The sequence below is a fragment of the Peromyscus californicus genome, unplaced genomic scaffold (assembly GCF_007827085.1).
Source record: "Peromyscus californicus insignis strain IS unplaced genomic scaffold, ASM782708v3 Scaffold_19__1_contigs__length_69161282, whole genome shotgun sequence".
NCBI classification, from domain to species: domain Eukaryota; kingdom Metazoa; phylum Chordata; class Mammalia; order Rodentia; family Cricetidae; genus Peromyscus; species Peromyscus californicus.
In genome coordinates this window covers 50,106,688-50,128,381 of record NW_026294491.1, presented here as the reverse complement: position 1 = coordinate 50,128,381, position 21,694 = coordinate 50,106,688, and the positions used below count along the sequence as shown (strand labels likewise).

The 21,694-nt window shown below is 39.5% G+C and overlaps 1 protein-coding gene across 3 annotated transcripts in view; it reads right to left on the bottom strand.

The window, feature by feature from the left end:
- The window catches only part of Smap1 (small ArfGAP 1), a 106,547-nt gene that overhangs the window by 5,758 nt on the left and 79,095 nt on the right, over positions 1 to 21,694 (bottom strand). For all 3 annotated transcript variants that reach the window (XM_052745283.1, XM_052745285.1, XM_052745284.1), the window contains 2 exons: positions 12,325 to 12,415; positions 1,263 to 1,390 (listed from right to left, as the gene is read on the bottom strand). In XM_052745283.1, the coding sequence (XP_052601243.1) occupies positions 1,263 to 1,390; positions 12,325 to 12,415 (219 nt within the window). The remainder of the gene's footprint in view (positions 1 to 1,262; positions 1,391 to 12,324; positions 12,416 to 21,694) is intronic.

Below are 21,694 nucleotides of genomic sequence, written 5' to 3'. Positions count from 1 at the left end.
TATCATGAAAAAAATCCCAAACGGTTGGGGAAATACTAATTCTGGTCTCATAGTAGAGTAGTCTGATGAACAATCTCATGACTAAATACCAGGTAAGTAAATATGAACATCTGCCACAACACAGATACTGGCTAAGACTGGCATTCTAAGCAGCAGCGCTGGCAAGCACCTGAAGGTGCTGATCTCCTGGGGCTGCACGTGCCATCATTTCAGCACCAGGGTGAAAGGAAACCATGTTTGCTGTTGTCTGTAATTTAGGCTTTCTGCCTTTTGGAAATCTAGGGCAGGATTGTGCATCCAGCACTTGTGCACGTCTACATATTCAATCTCTCCTATTCATGGTATGTCTCCCCTGTCCCTTGTGTGTGTAGACAGCAAAGGGGTGCTGTGTCCATTTCTTCCCACCCTCTATACATGTACACTCTTGTCAGCTATTTCCAGGCTGATGGCAAATCCAGGCTATTCCATATTTATGTATGGGCCATAAATCATCATTAGTCTCCATGAGACAATTAGTCTCCATGAGACATAGACTTGTTATTAAAACCTTTACATATTCCTACAGAAAAGGAGTATTGCATCTCAAGTACTTTTCAGAAAACCTACTGGCTGCTTATTTGTAGTGTTCCAATGTAGGAGGGAATGATAGTTTTGCATGCAGGCTTGCAAGTGGTTTTACTGTTTCACCTGAAGGAAAGTCTATATAATGTCACACACACAAAAAAAAAAAAAATTCAGAATTTCTTCATCATTAGTACTTTAAAAATCTTATTACAGTTTTTATTTAATCATTCAAAAATAGCAAGATTCATTTTAAGACTAACTTAAAAGTAATTTACCTTCAGAGAAATACAAACATTTAATTTGCTAGAACTTAAGCCAAAATATAAAAATAAAGACAATGTTAGTAACACCTGCTTGTGATTTAAGGTCAGGCTGAGGTTGTCTCAGCCCACTCCACATAAGGCATTCTAAATACTGTTGTAAGGATGGTAAAATCTGCCTGTCTGGGTCATAACAGTCTCTATCTCTGCTACTTAGCACCAAAGTAGCTGAAAACCATAAATCAACGGGAGTGACTGTGTTTGAATAAAACTTTATCTGTTTAAACAAAACAAAACTGCAAGATTAGTTTGCTAAGCCCTGGCCTAAAGAATAGGTTTTCAATCAGTGACTGCTCAGGGACAATGATTTCAAAGCTAAGTTTCTGCAGCTTTTCAAAACGAAGTGGTAGTCACATAGAACCACATTTCACTGCCTACCTGAGCTGGAGGCATGACAGTGGCAGGTAAAGGATTAGAGATCATTGGTCCAAAAATGTCCAGATCGTCATTCAGGGGTGGCACTGTGGTTGTGTTCCCATTGGTCACCGGTGCGTCAGCAGGACCATCTGAAAGAAATATAGCTTTTTGTCAATATAGAATCTCTTAAATTACATGAAACAGGGTGCTATTTTTTTTAAAAAAATAATTTTTTTTAATAAAAACAATTTAGAAGAAAACTCTATGTTCCTCTCTACCCTAGGATCTACCCTCCACCCCAAACACTGTGTATGTTCCTTTCTACCCTAGGATCTACCCTCTACCCCAAACACTGTGTATGTTCCTTTCTACCCTAGGACCTACCCTCTACCCCAAAGAAAACACTTCAGTTTTGTTTGCTCTCCCAGAAACAGCTTTCCACTGGTTTCCATACATAACTGCAACCTCTTCTGAACAAATGGTCTCATACTACTCACAATATTCTGGAGACTATGGTGATATTTTATTTGCATGTTAATAAAGTTGCCTGGAGATCAGAGGCTATAGCCATTAAGCAGAAGTCTGGTAGTGGTAGCACACGCCCTTAATCCGATCACACGCAGGCAGAATCTGTGTGTTCAAGGACACAGACAGCATGGAGACACACGCCTTTAATCTCAGTACCAACCATAGAGACCTGGAGGTCTGTACAGACAGGCAGTGACGAGGAAGTCATGTGGTTGGGTTTATAGCCAATGTGAAGGCAGAACAAAGGCAATAAAGGACAGGACACGGGAAGAAGGTAAGGTCGGTCTCTCAGGGGAAGCGAGGACGACGACAGCGAGTGCTAAGATAAGGTGGTCTCAGCTCTCGGCTGCTGCTCCATCTCTGGGCTTTTAACTCTGTATTTGGCTCTGTGTTTCTTATTTAATAAGACCATTTAGAATTACATCTACAGGAGACTTTTTTTTTTTGAAATCACTAATAATTTTTACCTACCTCCAACACACAAACATAAACATACCAGATCCACTTTCTCTCTATCCTAGACTTCATATTATATGATATTTAAATGATAAGCTTTGGATATTATTCCCATAAATATTCCTTATTACTACAAAAGCTACATATACAATAAACACAAGTTCCCAATGGGTTTAAAAATATACTGTCTTTGTTTACTACCTTCAGAATGATTTGTTGAAATTATTGTTTCAATTCATTTTGAAGGTCACTGTTCCTAATTTTCAGTATTTAAAAAGGACAGATAAGGATTCATTATCACCATTATTAACATCACATTGTCCTGAATGTTTTTCAAGGATTTTCCCATCTTGTCATTTTGTCCCACGAAAGAGGATACTTTCCCTCTCTCAGGTACTAGGGCAGAGAGACTACAGGGCTTCCACGGTGCAGCCATCCAGTTAAGTACCAACGTTCAAGCTACAGCGGAGTCTTCTGATCCCTAGGTGAGTGGCCTGTCTTTAGACAGATCCACACTTCTACAAAAGCCATAGGGTCATGGGAAAAGAAAGGATAGTAACAACGGGAAATATGACCAAAACATAGGAAAAATGTCACCATGAAACCCATTATTTTATATAATTGATAATACTAAAAAAAAGGAAGCCACATAATTAGAAATATACCTAACTACAAAGGATCACTTAAAATTCTGAAAATTAAGAACCAATCTTCCAATACTTAATAATTATTTGCACTAAGTTTCAAACAAAGGAAGAAAACATTTCAAAATCAAATACTGATTCATTACCTTTCCATTCCACTGTCCTTGTACAAAGTTCAGTTCTATATGTAGTTTAAAGGGAGGAATACAGATGGATGTGGTCATCAACAAAGAAACTGGGATATGATCAGCCCTAAACTAACAAACAGTATTACAAAGTACTAGGAGTTAAATACATTCTCCTGACCAAAGGATCACTATAGCACGTTCTTTACTGATGGGATAGAAGCCAATAGAACACCAAAATGGGGGGCTAAGAGAGGGCTCGGAGGTTAAAAGCACTGCCTGTTCTTCCAGAGGTCCTGAGTTCAATTCCCAGCAACCACATGGTGGCTTAGAACCATCTATATTGAGATCTCATGCCTTCTTCTGGTGTGTAGGTATGCATGCAGATAGAACACTGTATACATAATAAATAATTTTTTTAAAAAGGAACACCAAGATGTTAAAAACAAGTTTTAAAATTTAGTTATTAAACATGGTGAATCATCCTAACTAAAAACAATACATAAATCAGAGTAAGTTGTGTCTTGCTTGTGCATTTATATGCACAGGCAAACATCTAGACAATTAGAAGCTTCCTCTTCTAACCACACAGCCCAGCCCCTTCTACAAGATAAGGGGATATCTGTGCACATAGGTAATCAGAATTCACCATAGACATGCATGCACCTTGCTGTATATTCCTTGCTCACCTACAGAATGGTGGTAGCAGCAGCCCCTCTAATCATTATATGGAAACAGTAGTTGGTGAATAATAACAATAATGGGACATGCAGAACACAAGAAAAGCCTATAGCAAATGGAAAAAATTTAGCTGGGGACACCATAAAAGAGAACAGTGAAGCACAGAGGACCCTTGCAAAAGCAATGTACAAACAGAAGAATTTACAACAATGTAGTAAAATAAAGAACGGCTTTCAATCTTAAAGGTAAAACCAGACCTACAGTTAGTGACTTGTGGGTAACTATTTTCTTTCGACATTATCTTAATTCAGGCTAGTATTTTGCGAACTAAGTTGATTGATAAATAATTTTTTTTAACTACACATAGAAGAGAAATTGACCAAAATAAAAAGCTAAGGTTGAAATATTTTCAACCACAGAAAAAAAGAGTTAAACTGGTGTGACATCATATGTCAGGGATGTCCAACCTGTGGCCCATGATGCTGTATGATGCCCAACATGTCTGTTAACATCATTGTCTGTTGTTGTTGATTTTGCTCTTTTTTGGGGGGACCCACCACCAAGCTCCCAAATAAATCACACATGGAGACTTATACTTAATTATAAATGATCAGCCTTAGCTTGGCTTGTTGCTAGCCAGCTTTTCTTAAACTTAGCCCATCTGTCTTTCACCCCCTGGGCTTTTCTCATTCTCTTACTTCTGTAAATCTTACTCTTACTCCATGCTTGCTGTATAGCTGAGTGGCCCCTGGAGTCTTCCTCCTTCTCTGGCTACTTCTTTCCTCCCAGATTTCTCCTTCTATTTGTACTCTGTGCCCACCAGCCCTACCTATTCTTTCTCTTGCCTCACTATTGGCCATTAAATTCTTTATTAGACTATCAGGTGTTTTAGACAGGCACAGTAATACAGCTTCACAGAGTTAAATGCAACATTAAAAAAAAGTAACTCACCTTAAAATAATATTCTACAACAATTGTCACAATGTCAGAAGGTTAAACACTTCTGTTCACATGAAATACAATCATGCCCAGCATTTACTGACACACTTAACATTATAATGTTGAGAGATGATTAGAAAGAAGGTAACATTTCAAATATGACAGACTTTTAACACCACCCTCTATCATCAAGAAACATTCATGATTAATATGAGTGAGCTTGTCAATTCTAATTAGCTTTGGCTACACTAGGACTCATCTGATTCCAATAATCCAAATGAAGCCCTGGTAAACAAACACTGCTTAGTGCCCATCTGTGATCCAAGCACCTATGTTAAGTGAGAATTTATAAGGTAATAAGAACTAAGACTATTTTGTATTTTAATAACACATATTTGAATTCTAATATTTCTCTAATCTCCATTTAGTCCTTTTATCACCTCAAAGGTTTATAATAATAAGTGAAGGATTTCAAGAAAGGTTAACAAACTGGTGCACCTGAGAAACTCAGCTGCCAGCATCCTTGGCTAACTCCTCCTTGCTCACAAACTTTCACACTACTATCTGTTTGTGTTACAAGTGCTTCCTAACACCAGGACTTCTCCTTTCCAGTTCACTTATGAAAGAGGCTGGAGTTCTCCTAATCAGGAATATGTTTCCAAATCACTGCCATGGTTCAACCTATCAATGTTTTCAGAGTATCACACAAAACAACTCAAGAACAGAGAAGCCTCCACCAACTGCCCTGCTAGCAGGATCTGCAACTCATTCTCCTACAGAACTACAGTTCCAATTGTCCTATCACATCACCTGATAGACTCTCCAAAGCTGCCTGCTCAATGAAATGCAAACAGACTAGAGTTCATAAAATGCTCTAAAAAGATGAGTGTGTGTGTGTGTGTGTGTGTGTGTGTGTGTGTGTGTGTGTGTGTGAGAGAGAGAGAGAGAGAGAGAGAGAGAGAGAGAGAGAGAGAGAGAGAGAGAGAGAACTAACAGCTGTCTTTATCTGGATAGTTGCTTCTAACTGAGTTGTCACTGCAAAGGAAGCTGTCATAAGCCAGTAATTTTACCTGAAATTAAGTATACAAAGTGCAGGCTGTTTTCTTTAATTAGCAGCAACACTAGCAAGAAAACTAACTGATGAAATTGAAGAAAATGGAACTTGAAATTTAAACATTAGCATTAATCCAGATTTCAAACTAAGTCCCCAGAAGCAATTCCCTTAGCCACATTTTTCTTTCTTTAAAACTGCAACTCTATTTTCTATATGCACAACTGTAAATACCCCTAGATTCCTTTTCTGATATTTACTAGTAATCAACAAACTCTGCTGGTACTCAATAAATACTAACTGCATTCATCTTTTCCTTGAATGTCAGAGTCATTAGGTGGTCATAATCTATTTGCACAGATGATGAAATAATGCCAAAGAGCAAGATGAGCTTTTATGCACCACCAATCTAGTATAAGGCAGGTAAGAAGTTGATAAGCAAACGGATGTTGTATTTTTCATTACCATTTTTGACAGAGGAGCATGAACATTTAGCCTTTAGTATACCCTATCACAATGAAAACTGCCAAGTCCAATTCCTCAATTACCTACTGAGCCAGCAAGCCCAATCAGAATGGATGGGCTGGATGTAGAGCCGGTGCTGATCAAGTCAAGGAGGCTGCCTCCATGAGACACAGACACACTCTTTGTAGTAGTAAAGTTCTTGAAGCTTTCTAAATGTTCATGTTGTTCATGTTGGTTTTTTAGTCAAGAAGTCATTTAAAGCTTTTTCTCTCAATAGAAATTTTTTGGAATCCCTCTGTATTAAAATATATTCCTTGCTTTGTGAGGTAAAATAAGCCCCATGTGAATTAATTTTTAAATTCAAGTCACCAGTCACCTGAAGCACTTAAAAACTCCAAGCTTTAAACTGTTTCCTAACTTTGTTTAGAAAGTGTCTGAAAGCTAACTAGTACTAGCTAGTTAGTTTACTTTTTACTCTTTACTACTGCTAAATATATGGTGTTTTGGCTAACTTGCCAAAAAAAAAAAAAAAAAAAAAAACAACAACAACAACTGAGGTGCCCTTAAAAGGTAATCTTTGCTCTCTTGCACTGTCTGTCCTGCTCCATTTATAAGCTCCTGTGCCGAGATGCCAGTCTACTATGCCAGGGGGAAGACACTGTACTGTCCTAAAACCTGGCCAGCTTTAAGTTGGATATGCCCTCATGAACAGATACTACAATGCTGTGCAGAAGGAAGCCCTGAAATCTTTCAGGAGGCACACACACACTGACAGCTGTCATATGAGACTGCTTAGATGTGGCTTACCCAATGTCTTAGTAGATCTGATTGCTGGTGTCTACATATACCTGTACCATTTTACATACAGCCTCAAAAAACAAGATATCCCTTCAATATGAAGTCAAATCATATAAAACAAATTTATTTCCAAAAGTTCTTCACAGGCCAAAGATAAATAGTTCATGTATTGCATACATGAAATGGTTTGGTAGAAATTTACCAGATTATGCTAAGATTAAGGCAAAAAAATAAAATTAAAGATAGAAACTGTCTACTCTCCTAAGCTAAATAATAATTGATTTCTCATGAAATACTTTCTGGGTGCAAAGTACACGTGATGCTCTCAGACACCCTCAGCAATTCAAAGGTCGTGCATGTGCGCGCGCGCACACACACACACACACACACACACACACACACACACACACACACACGGCGGGAGAGGGGGAACACAAGAGAGCACAAACAAGCAGGACTGATGGTCAATGTTCCAGTTAAGGGGCCAGGTTGCTCTGCAGCGTACATGCAGTATACACATGGCCACAAAACAAAAACCCTGTAGGAACTGTTTATAAAAGGCTGAACTGAAACCAGGAAGGTAATGTTTCACACCAATGAGTTATGCTTCTTTTCGAGCCTTTTACCTAAAGCACATGCTCACCTGGAAGGACACCTTCTAACTCCTCTCCTCATAAAAAGTAGGGGGGCAATCTTATTGGAGAGGAGGGCATGCTCCTAGGCAGAAAATTTGTCTGTTGCCCAAGGCAAACACCACTATGATCCAGACGGAGGATCACTGTTTTCTCTGAGCTAAGTGGGGTCTTTTTAAATTAAAGAATTAAAGATTTATTTTTAACTGTGTGTATGTTTGTGTGTTGGGGCAAGGGGGTAATGTGCATGAGGCCTGGGGGTTATGGGTGCTTGGGAGCCTCCTGATATGACTGCTGGGAACCAAACATGGAGTCTATGCAAGAGCAGTGAGTGGTAGCACATTAACTGCTGAGCCTCATCTCTTCGCCTGTAAAAGGCTTCTTGGATTCTCTGTAGTCTCATGAGCGTTTGTGAGCTCATTAAATCCTTACAGTTTTGTTTTTTGTTTTGTTTTTTTTTTTTTTAAGTATTTTTAAATGAATCTAGGAATACCAATAACCCGAAAGTGTGAATGTGATTAAAGTAAGAATCTCCCTACTCCCCATTCTAAAGCTCTATCAACAAGAAGCTCTTTTTCTGCCCTTCTTATCCTTCCCATCCTTTGGAACTTTAGAGCATGGTCTAAACCTGCTGCCCAATGTCATCACCAGTAAAATCCACTACATAATCCTTTACTCTTCAAACATTTCCTTACCCTTATTACAACCCCCCCAAAAACCTTGGTTCTCCCCTGAAAAGTTTCCTAAAGCTCTTTCACTGTCTCAAAGAGTGCAGTTGTAGCCTACACAGGCTTAAGTGTGTAAGAAAGGTTAGCTAGTAGAAGCTACTTTATATCCTATAGTTATTTGTATGGGTGACAGTAGTTACCTATTGTACAAACTGCTAACAGCAGAGCTATCAACCAAATCCTCAACTCCTGCAATAGTGCTAACTAACTACATAGTAACTAACCCCATCACTGCACCAGCTAACAACCACTTACTTCTTTTGTGTTCAGGTCTGTGGATCAACTGTGGTAGCTCAGCTACAACCTCATTTGATCTGTTTTCAGCCTTGTAGTTTACTGAATGTCTCAGAGGCCAGTTATTTCAGTTTTCTACTAGATCTCATCTCCCCAGGTCATTAGAAGAAACTGTTACTGCAGTTTTTCCTTGTCCTGGAATCAGATCTGGCTACTCTGTATGTCTATTTCTAACGGTAAACATCTTGTAATGTCACCATGAAAGAACTGTTTCCGTCCTGTCCATATCCTCCTATAGTTACTGCTCCATTCCCCTGCCCCCAGACCTTCATGGACAGTGCCTCTAAAGGACCATATATATGTATTTCTTGTTTGCCTTCCAGTCTCTCAGATTCCACTGATCATCTTCACATTCCCACCACCCTGAAGTTACTCTTATTACTTGTGTTGGATGTACTGCTTTCTCAGCCTGCATTCTGCTTCATCCGCCAGAAACACGTGACAACTGTTTACTCTTTCCTCTCTTCCTTACTTTACCTATATATTTGATGGCACTTGAATGGCCATGTTGCCACTGAAATTCAAGTAATAACCCAAAGACATAACCTTCGGGAGACTGCATGTGACCTGCTATGTGTTCCTATTCCTTTGCCATAATTCACAGCAATGAATGGGACTCAATGGTTTGTAGGCTACATTTGGTCCTCTGCCTTTTCTACAAATAAAATTTTAATAGAACATAGTCTATTCATTCAGGCATTTATTTATGGCTAAGTAGTTATTACAAGAGATTTTTATGGCCAACAAAGTTAAAATATTTACATTTTGTTTGTATAGACATTTGGCCAATTCTTGTTTGAGATAGAAGGAGGGAGGCTGCTGTCAACCTGGGTGCTGAAGAGAAGAGAAGACAGAGTAGAATATCAGCTAGCTTCTGATGGACATAACCTAACATAAACTTTTTTTGTCCCTATATTCCACCAATACTCTGAGGAAATTTGTCACCAGGGCATAACTCATCACATTCTTACTTCACTACTTTACAAGGGGATGGATGCTACAATGTCCTAAGTCATACTCATCCCTCCATGGCCACCTTTCTAGGTCTTTTGTTTTAGTTGCTGGCCTCTAAAGAACTGAGTACCACAGGCACAGAACTTAAAGCTCTTTTCTTCTTAAACCTCTCTATTCTCACTTTGTTAATGATCCGGTCTAATTTCCTAATTATGAATAACACCTACAAGCAGGGAACATCCAATTTTGTATTCCTCATCTAGACCTCTCTTTAAACTCCTAAGTCACCTAGACCTAATTAAGAGTTCCTTCTATTAAAGTTAGATTTTTAGTGCAATAAATATTTCCAATTAACTATAGTCAAACAAAACTCCTAATCTTCCATCCAGATTCCTGCAGACTTTCCCACCTCTACGGAAAATTCTATTCTTCTGACTGTCCAGTCCAAAACATAGTTAGGGCCACCTTTAATTCTCCCTTTTCTTATAATTCTCACATTTAATTAATTAGTCAACAAATTCCACCAAACCTATCTCAAATCTAGCTAGCAGCCAGAAAACCAAAGGTCCCATGAGAGAAAGAAGCTTTAAGTTAGGGTGGGGGAGTAGAACATATATAATATGAAAGTGGAAGGGAAGATAGTGGAGATAAAGAAGGTTTAAGTAGTATGGGGCAAGAGGCCAACCAAAACTAAGTGTATATGGAAAAAGCCATGAGGACACCCGATACTTGATTAACTAAAAACTAAACAACAACAAAAAAGAGTAAGACAGACTTTGAACAGAGGTGCCCTGCATAGGTGGATAAAGCTGTTCTCAGAAGCCATAAAGTTATTCAATGAAAGAGTGCCAAGGGTGTTCTAATTCCATACGAGGTGTTGGCCAGGAAGGCCCCAATGACAATGCATGTCATTTCCTACCAGGATTATAAGACAAGATTCCATTGCTGAACACACTACATACTTTGGTTATAGAACTTACAGAAATCAAGCAAGTACTAAAGTAGAAGTTTCTTCTCTGCTGGTTAGTTCCAGAAAGTACTATGGAAGCTTCTAGGAAAGAATTGTGACTCATCGAATCGGCGCACTATACTACCAAACTAATAGACATGATACTGATACAACAGTAGCATGACTATAGGGGGTGACAAACAACTTTCTGATTGGATTTGAGGCTCAGTTCATGTAGTGTAAGAAAGGCCAAGGAAAGAACATTCTGTCCCCGACTTGATCTGAGACCTGGGCCAAGGAAAAGCACCCTGACCCTGACTTGACCCCAGCCCCTAAACCCTGTATTAGCTCTCTGTTCAGTTTGCTGCTGCTTCTCATCCTAAAGGAAGCTACCTCCTGGGTTCTTCCCTCCCAATAAATCTCTTGAATGAGGTTTGTTGTGTGGGAGCAGGACTGTTACACTTGCATTGGGGAAACGTTTCTTGGAGCAGGGCTGTAAGCTGCTAGTCTTACAGTGGCTTTGTAGTGTTCCTTGGCTCCCAACTGCCAGGATACCTTGCCATCTGAGCTCCAATGCTTACAACAGTTCACAGAAGAGAATTCATATGTGATACTGCAAACTTGTTCAAAAGTTCATGGCTAGGAAAGTCAGAAGCCCTAATAAGAAAGGTACTGTTGGGATGGATATTTGTTTATAAAATCAATGTGATGCGTCTAAGAAATTGTCTTCTAAATATTTCTGTTTATGCCCATACATTTGTGCTGGTCAGGGAGGCTTCAGTTTGCAGTGAGTAGTGATTAATGTAAAAACTCGATAGGTCAAAGTCTGAGGATGGGTGACTACTGAATGCTCAGTTACAAATGAGCTATCAATGTCATCCACTCCAGGGCTCATGGAATATCACAGACGAGGGGGTGAAAGAATGTAAGAGGCAAAGGAAAGGGATGGGATGTTGTGGAATGCTGTCTTACAGGAATGATACATCCAATGCACTCTTGAGCACTCAGAAGCTGTAGTTTACCTACACAAAATTGGGCCTCTCAATATTTCATCATGGAACATGAGGGGTTCATGAAACCTTGCCCCTCTCTCAAGATTTATGGGCATTTAATGATTGCTATAGGGGGGAGAGACATTTTCTTCAGTGGTGAAGCGACTGGTGAGTTGCTCACATCTTATAAAGAATCCCTCATCCATACTCCTTTTACTAACCCTAATTAAACTCACTGGGTCACCCAGAACACCCCATAAACAGATAAGACAAGGAAGTAGAAGGGGACTCACTGAGAAAAAGAAGGGGCTGAGAAGCAGTGGAAGGGGGATAGGAGAGGGTGAAGGAGAGGTGAATATGGTCAAAATACACTGTGTATATGAAAATGTCATAACGAAACCCATTATTATGCACAATATATGCAAAACAAATTTTTAAATGCACTGCTTAAGCTATAACTAAATTTAAATTTGAATCTATATGTTTGCTAATAAAGTTATCCAGAATTATTTTACTAAGAGGGTGGGAACCCCCCCTTTTTTTAATTGAGTGGGGCTAGGAGGAAGAGGGGCATGACTCATTGTTTACTTAAATGCTGAAATGCCACATCTACCAAGCTTTTGAAGGTTATTGTGGTATCTTTTCCCCCAAGGAATTCATTACTTTTATTTCAGTAAAAAACAGAGCTGACAGACCCTGGCTTTTCTTATTAAAATGTGCCTTTTCTGTGAGAGCTCAGTACACTTATCAGACCATTTCAAACCACATCTTTGAAATAATACTGAAGAACTGGACGGTATGTTCATTTTGAGTAGGTTTTCAACTGTTTTGCATCTCCATTACTTACCAAGTCCTAACAGATCAACAGTGGGCTCTGCAGCATTTTTCGGGCTGGTGCTTTTCTTAGGCTCGAGCTGTTGATCTTCTTTCCTCTGCACCTTTGGAGTAAATCATTAGATTAAGTGGTTATTTTATTAATCAAACAAATCTTCAGTTTCACTTACGCATAATTTTCGTGAAGTTAGTATAAGGAATCCGAGAGCATTTATTATTTTTTTAAAACAGGTAAACATGGTCTTTGAACTTACGGTGGTAATTCTTACACAATGAGCCCACTGAATAGTGAACACAGATATTTAACTCTAAATGAAATTACCCCTTTTCCCCTTAGGACTGGGGATTGAATCTGTCACCTAATCCATGATAGGCAAATGGTACTGCTGAGCTACTTTCCTAACTCCTCCTTCTTTACCCTTTATTTTGAGTCAAAGTCTCACTAAGTTGCCCAGGGAAGCCTTCAACTTGTAGTCCTCAAACTCCCAAGTAGCAGAGACCACAGCACTGCATCACCAGACGCAGATTTTTTTGTATTTTTATTGATTTGTTCATTTTGTGTTGTTATGTATGGGTGTGTGCGTACCATGACATGTGTGGAGTTCAGAGGGAAACTTCTTTAAAGAGTCAGTTCTCTCCTTCTGCCCTGTGAGTCCAGGGATAACATTCAGTTCAGGCTTGACAGCAAGTGTCTTTACTGCTGAGTCATCCCGCCAGCAAGTTACACTTTTGAAGAATTGGGTCACATACTATTTCCTAGCTACCATCAACTCTTGCTAGCTGACGTTGGAGGAGGAAAAGAAATTGAGCACAGGTAAATATCAAAATATTTTGACAACCACATCTCCTTCATTTCATATTACCCTTCTGACAGTTTACATTCAGCTCAGAAGTGGAAAGCAATACATGTAGAGTCACTGTAATTTAACTTATTCAGCTTCTATAGACATCACACAGAGAATCTGCCTTGTAATAAGGCAGCGGTCTCAATCTGGGGGTCAAACAAGCCTTGCACAGGGGTTGCCCTAAGACCTTCGGAAAACACAGATTTTTCATCACAGTTCTTGATAGCAGTAAAATTACAGTTAAGAAGTAACAACAAAAATAATGTTATGGTTGGGGTCACCACAACATGAGGAACTGTGTTAAAGGGTCACAGCATTAGGAAGGTTGAGAACCACTTATTAGAAAAACTGAGTCAACAATGTGAGGATAATGATTGGTAGACCTATAATTTACTAAGCAAAATTTTTCAACAAGCACGTACATTAAGTCTATTCAGATAAAGCAATTTTATAAACTCTATGGAGATTCCTAATCAGTAGAAGTCCCATTTAAATTATTATAGTTTTATTAGCAGACGCTTCACTGCCCAGTCTTTGGGTAATTTACAATGCTCTCCACAGACTAAAACTGAATAAAAGCTTACTTTTCAGCTGTCATATTTTTGACGTTTCCTGTTCCTTTAAGTAACAGGTGTAATAGCTGATCCTCAAGAACGAGATAACTGTTCCTTAGCTGGCTAGTTAATGCAGATAGCAGCACATAAGGAATCTGTAAGCTGCTGAATTTAACAAGTAGAAAGGGTGGGGATGAAAACTAGACATCTTTTGGATTCATCAGAGAAATGAGATCATAAGGCAAGCTATATAGCTCCCAAACCAGAAGACAGGCAGACACAAAGAAGTACAATGTACGGGAACAAAAACTGGGAGGAAATTTTAAACTGTAACTGACACAATGCTGCAAGCCAGGGTGGACATGTATGTGAGATTAAAAACTGAGGACTTCAGGATGGGTGTGTCAGGGCAGGGACTCTTCACTGCTATGTTCCAAGAACCTGTTACAGTCTGTCACACACGGTGTGTATGTGTTACATATTAGCTGTCTTCAGTTTTAGGCATAAGGCAGACTACTATAAGAATACTTACAGACTTTACAGGTTTATTTTGTTTGTTTTGTTATAAATTATTTTTGACAGTGTCTCACTATGTAGCCCAGGCTGGCCTCAAATTCCTGCTTCCCCATTCTGGGTGCTGGCATTACAGATGCACATTATCACACTCAGTTAAAATTAAACTTTAATCATAATCACTGAGTTCTTCCTGACTCCAAAGTCCATATTCCTTTTATTACACTATGTTGCCAAAATAAGCCCTTCTTAAGTAGCTTCTTTTGTTCACAGCAACAAGAACAGTAACGAAAATACAGTAAGGCAATAATAAGCTCCTTCCCAGCAACCATCCTCTAGAAAGATGAGCTCCACCAATTATTATATGTGACCTTGAGTCAACTTTTCCTTATGAATTTTCTTTCTCCTTTGCATTCATTCATATTAAATTTGCATAACTGTACTGAAACTTCCCAGGATTACTGCCATCCCTAAGTAGCACACACAAAATGCTTATTAGCACAGTGAACAACACTTAGTAGAAACAAGAGCTGATTCTTTGCCTCCTGTTCCTTCTCCTTTCTTTAAAGCTTTTATTTTTGTGTCTTTCACATCATGCATTCTGATCACACCCATCTCCCATCCCCTTGCATCCGCTCTCTGCTCCTGCAACACCCCCACCCCATAAATCAAAATAAAATTTTAGATAAAAAAGGAAAAAAAGAAAAGGGGAGAAAGGGAACATCTCATCATGGAAGCTGCAGTGAGTCACGCAGTAAACACCTTTATCCACATATCTTAACAAGCAGGTATTCGTTGCAAAGAATCATTGGTTTGGTTTGAGGCCCCTGGTCTCTACTGCACTCTAACACTGGGTCCTCACTGGGACTCTTCCTGGATATCCCATTGCTGCCCTGTGTCGTGGAGATCCTGTAGCCCTGGATCTGCAGAACCACTCCCACCACTCCCACCTCCCACCCACACCCTCCCACACCCGTGCTCACAGATCACAGATAGGGTGAATGTTGGGGTGGGTCAACACTTAACCCTGGTTCTGAGCCTGGGTAGTTGCAGGGTTGGTCAGCCTGACAGCTATCCCCCATCACTAGGGTGAGCTCTCCAGCATTGTCCTTTCTAGTTCACCCCTTGCAGAAATGAGCAAGGGGTGGGGTCAGTTCTCCAGCTTTCACATCCTCAGGGTCGGTTCCCCCACACCTACACCTTCAGGGCCAGCTCTACTGTGTTGCACAGGGGCCACTCTCCTGAGTGCTGCAGCTGATGAGGGAAAGGACCAGCTCTCCTGCTCTTAGGACCTTAGGGCCAGCTCTCCTACCTGAGGGGTGTAGGGATAACAGGATCTCTCCCCTGCCCATTCAGCCACATGACAGAGGAGTAATGGGGACAGCTCTCCCATCTGCCTCAGGCGTTGATAGGTGGAGATGCAGGGAGGTCTTTTCCCATCCCTTGCCGCCACATGCCACATCCAGATAAGTAATGTCCCCCTCCTTTCTTAATCCCCTTTTGGATGGTAGAGAATACACTGACAGTGCACACAGTCTATTATTGTTCACAGTACATGCTGGGAAGGCGGGATGCTCCGTGGATGCTCAGCTTAGCCACTACTTAACAGCTGGGTGACCAGGAATAAACCGCCAAGCCTCCATCTTTCAGGTTCACGCAATGAATGAAAAGAACAATCATACCAAACTCAAGGCACCATGACGACTATGAAATAATATATTGAAAGGCTTCAAAATGATGTTTGCACTACATTGGGCACTCAGTAAAGTTTAGATGGTTTCATTCTTTTCAACAACACATCTAATTTCATTGTTGAGCCTTATACCCTGCAAGATGCACTTAACTGGAGGCTTTAACTCAGTAAAACTACTTTCTCTCAAAGCATTTACTGAGAAGATATTTCCTTACTTTCTATTTAAGAAAATTTCTAATTTACAAAAAAGGATTGTGAGCTTGCATGCTTATTGAGCAAAAGTCTTTCTTTCATTAAGTAGAAAATGAAAGCGTTGCACATAAAGTAATTGGATTTCTTCTTTACTTTATTGCTTCACTTGTAATAAAACTTTAAAAGACTTTAAAAACATTTCAGAAATTCCATGGGAAAAATGTTTCAAATTTACTACAAAGCCTGTAACATACCTAAAATATGACTTTCTACCATAATGTATATGCATATTCTTTATCGTTTCAGTTATTTTAATAGTTAACTAAGTATTAAAAAAGCTATTACAACTTTAGCGGGTTCCTCATGGTAGACTTCAGGGTATTTTAGTATACAGTTATTTAACTATTACTATATCTTGTATTGCTTTCTATAAGACTAATTTATTTTAGCTACTCAAAGATTCTGGTTTTTACCATGTAAAATAGTAAGAACACAGCAGACCATCTTAGCTGTACTTATTAGTATCAGCCAAATGCGTTGATTTCTATACATAGCATGGTTGTTCAGGGCTTGTTGGCTTGTTTTTAATGTATGTATGTGTAACAATACTGTCTGATGACCATTCAAAACAGCTGTTACTGTCTTACAGTATTCAAGAGAATATAAAGTGGTACAATCATTCTGGAAAATTCTAGCAGAAAGGCTCAAGTTGGAGATATCCAAAAGACATATAACTAGAAGATATAGCTAGCTAGCTTTCTCTCTCTCTCTCTCTCTCTCTCTCTCTCTCTCTCTCTCTCTCTCTCTCTCTCGTGTGTGTGTGTGTGTGTGTGTGTGTGTGTGTGTGTTCACTAAATACTACAGGAATGCTCATACCAACATTTATTATTATTCATCAATGCCCTAAGTCAGATACTACTTAAAGCAGAATGAAAACATAAAGTATGGCTTATATGGGCTACAGAGTAACGCTCCGCAATAAGGAATGATAATGTAGCAACAGGAATGAGCCTCCAAGACAATGAATAATAAGCAGAAGAGACTATGCACAGTGAGAGTAGCATGTCTGGCTCCACTTCACACACCATTAGGAAGACACACCTCACCTGCATTGATAGGGTCTGAGCGGTGATTAATGACAGAGAGGAGAAGTGCTGGCTAGAGTAGAATGCTGACCTGTGCACTGCTTGTACAAGTGTGCAAACTGAACATTTATTTCCCTGGGCTCACGCAGGAGTCACATGTCATAAACCAGTGAAAATGCATTTTTAATTCTATTTTTACTTGTAAAATAAAATCTCTAGTTATAAAATGTCACTTTTAGACAGACAAACATTTATATCAATTACAAATTTTTTTGCGTGTAGTGTGCATGTATGTTCACATATTTGTGTGTACATGTGGATGCCCAAGGTTGGCATTGGGTACGTTCCCTGGTCATTCTCTCCCTTATATACTGAGGCAGAGTCTCTCACTTAGTCCAGAGCTTGCCCATTTCAGTTAGTCTGGCTAGCCGGCTTGCTCCTAGAAATCTGCCTCCTGTGCCCCAGATCTACAGGCAGGCCGCTACACTGACCTGACTTTGACATGGTCTTCACGCTCATTCAGCAAGTGCTTTACTGATGGGGCCACCTTCCCAGTCACACACACACACATTTACAAAAGGTCTGAAGCTTCTTCCCAGCCACGGTGGAGACACCTGCAATCCGAGCACTTAGGAGGCTGCGGGTAGAGGACTGCCAGAGTCCAAGGCCAGCATGGGCTATAGCGTGAAATTAGATGTGTGCACTCTCTCTGTCTCTGTCTCTCTTTCTCTTTTTCCTCTCTCTCTCTCTCTCTCTCTCTCTCTCTCTCTCTCTCTCTCTCTCTCTCTCTCTCTCTCTGTGTGGTAGGTAAAGTGGAATATAAAATAGTGAGCATAGATAAATTATAATTGCACATGACTGACTCTTACAGATAAGCGAAATAGACAAGAATATTCACAGTGTCATTTCATTCATAACAGAAATCATTAAGCCATACTATTCACAGATTCATGAAGACATGGTAAAGGTATTTTTAAGATGCAATTAAGGCCAGGGATGTAACTCAGTGATACAGCCTATGTTTAGCACTTACATATCCCTAGGTTCAATAACCACCATCACAAGAAAAACAAAAAGATACAACAAAATGGTTACCTTTTAGAGGAGTAGACATTTTTCTTTGGAAAGGGTAGTGGATATATAGTTCTTGAGTTATTGGCCTTGTTCTATTTCCTACCTTCAGTGATGGTATATAGTTGGTAATTTTGCATATAAATTGAAATTTTCATGCATACATACATTGTATGTTAAAACCCAGGCATAGTTCTAAGCATAGAGAAGTTTGTCAATAAAACCAACAAATAATGATGGTGTTATTTTGACTACTCCTGTTACTATTTTCACTACAATTACACTTATTTCTCCTCTGTGGATCTTAACTGTCATATAGAAAACACCAGCTCAAGGAGAATATGATGAAAAAAAATGCCTCCTTGTGAGGCAAAGCCTCTTCTATTGTGCTAAGTTCTTCCATGTTGCTTGGATCCTAACAGCTCCCTCGGGGATAGGGGTGAGAAGGCACAGCCTCAACGACACAGACAATGGGAGTCCATTGAAAGCAAATAACAAACTCATTTATTTGAAACAGGGTAGGCCTTATACACCCTCCTCCCAGCACCCAGTCTGTGTGGTCTTCCCTCATTGGCTGGACATGATCAGGAATTCTGACAGTGACTGTTGCTGGTTCCTCAGGCAGACTGCAGGTTGGCTCTTAAGGAGTACATAATGTGCATGCCTTGGCTACTGGTCTGAGCCAATTTCCTCGCCCCTATGGGCCTGTCCTACTACACTTCCAGTTTCTCTACTGAGGCTTTTAAATGTATCATCTTTTCAACTATATCATAGGAACTCATAGTTTTGCCTTCTGTGTAATTTTTCTCTCAGCAATGCCCTGTCAGCCTCAGGAGTCTTGAACCTCTGCAGGTTGAATAACAATAATGAGATCTGAAGTGAGTTTAATAAAACATATAGGTTGAAAGGGAGCAATAAATAGAAGCAGTAGACGTTGTGGAATAGAATATTTGTTTAAATAAGTAAAGATGTGTTACATTTGTTTGTGTTCCAGAATAACTGTTTAACTATAAAGATGTGTTGCATTTGTTTTACCTTGCCTGCCTAAGGTACCTGATTGGTCTAATAAAAAGCTGAACAACCAATAGCTAGGCAGTAGAGAAATAGGTGGGGCTGGTGGACAAAGAGAATAAGTAGGAGAAGGAATTTAGGTTAGGGAGAGAGAAAGGGAGAAGGAAGGGAGTCAGCTAGCCAGGCAGCTGCCAGACAGACAGACAGAGAGGATGCAGGAAAGTAGGAAATGAGGAATGAAAGAAAGGTAAGAAGACCCAAGGCAAAATGTAGATGAAGAGAAATAGGTAAAAATAACTTATAAGAGCTAGTGGGACAAGCCTAAACTAAGGCCAAGCACTGATGACTAGTAATAATTCTCTATGTCATGATTTGGGGGCTAGAGGTCCCAGAAAGCCTGCTACGCGTAGATTACTCACTATTCACACTCGCTAAGTTCTCTCAGGATCCCTATACAGTGACATCACTCAGAAGTAACTGCTGTCTCTCATTTTAACAGCAAACAACAGAACGGATTTGTGTGCAAGAGCACAAAATATTGAGTCACTAACAAATGTGTATTCCATGTTAATGGTGAGTTATCTTTTTAAAGAGAGAAAACATATTTTTAAACATGATCAAGGTTGCATCTTGGTAAGCACAACAATAAGGTATCATATAATCATCTCAACATTTCCAATATTTTTAAACAAAACATAAAACTTGGCAGTGACCTGAAAATTCCTTTGTAACCAAATAAGAAATTAAAATAGATTTCATTCATAGCTTCTCACTGATGACTATTAAATTGAAAGAGATGACTTAAAACTAGTTTTCAGGTTATAATCACCAATTTAATTATTCCTTCAAGGAAGTATTAAAATCTTTAGCAAGAAAATCTAATCTGACAAAAGGTAAGAATATAATTTAGTAAAGTGTCACTAAAATAACATTTTAAAGTAACAAAGAAAATTTAAAAGCATTTTGAAAAATAAAATAATTCCACATAGCAGGCTAGTCTTATGGGTTTTAGCACAGAGTAAGTTATTTAGCAATCTTTCTCAGTAACCTTGGAATCACAATGCTAACAGAAATTCTGAGATGAAAACTATCATTTTACATGTATTTACCCAATGCATCACAAAAAAGATATATTAAAAAATGTTAAGGTCTAATCCTACCTAATACATGATTTTAGAAAACAAAATATTTATGAATCTGCTATCTAATTATAGAATTGAATAATAATACATGATAAAAATACTAAAATCAAATGCATAGCAACGTTATCACAACTTTGAAGAAAAGAAAATGCTATCTCCGCCCCCACTCACTGGACTCTGTAACCTACAAGACCCACTCCACTGCCCAAACCCACTGAACCCACCATTCTCCCCTCATTTCCCGCCCCCAGCCAACCATCCCCAGCCAACCATCCCTAGCCAACCATCCCTACCCAACAGAAGCCCCTAGATGTGGCGATATTTTATTTGTATGTTAATAAATAAAGTTTGCCTGGAGATCAGAGGAAATAGCAAGCCGTTTTAAGTTAACACAAAAGTCAGGCAGTGATAGCACACACCCTTAATCCCATCACTTGGCAGGCAGGGTCTCTGTGTATTCAAGGCCACACTGGGTAACAGAGTCAAACGTGGTGACACATGCCTTTAATCCCAGTACCAACCACAGAGACCTGGAGGTCTGTATAGATAGGCAGTGACAAGGAAGTGAGGTTGCTGGGCTAAGAGCCAATGAGAGGGCAGAACAGCAAGGCAATAAAAGCCTGGGTAGACAGGAAGTGGTGGCATTTTGGAAGCTGCAGAGCTGGTGAGGTAAGGTTGGTTGGTGGCTCTCACTATTTCCCTGATCTCTAAGGCTTTCACCCTATATTTGCCTCTGTGTTTTTTATTTAATAAGACCACTTAGAAATTTGGCTACACCTAGATGTAGTAGAATATTTTAAGGTGTTACTTTTGTTTATGTTGCATTTGTTTAACTCTGTGAAGCTGTGTTATTGTGCCTGTGTAAAACACCAGCTGGTCTAATAAAGAACTGGCCAATAGCAAGACAGGAGAAAGGATAGGCTGGGCCCAGCTAAACAGCAAGCCAGGAGTTAGAGTAAGAGTTACAGAAGTCAGAGAATGGAAAAAGCCCAGAGGCAAAAGGTAGACAGGATAATTTACGTTAAGAAAAGCTGACTAGAAAATAAGCCACGCTAAGGCCAGGCATTTATAAGTTAAAAAAAAAAAAGCCTCTGTGTATTTATGTTGGAGCTGGGTGTCCGGTCCCCCAAAAAAGGAAAAAGGTAAAAAACCCCAACAACATTTTGGCTTTCCAACGTGGGCCCTTATTTCCATGCAAGTGTTAAGAAAGCTGAGTTAAAAAAAAAAAAATTCGGCTCCTTTTAAGAGTTTTAGCTGGACCGCTTCTGCCAATCAGC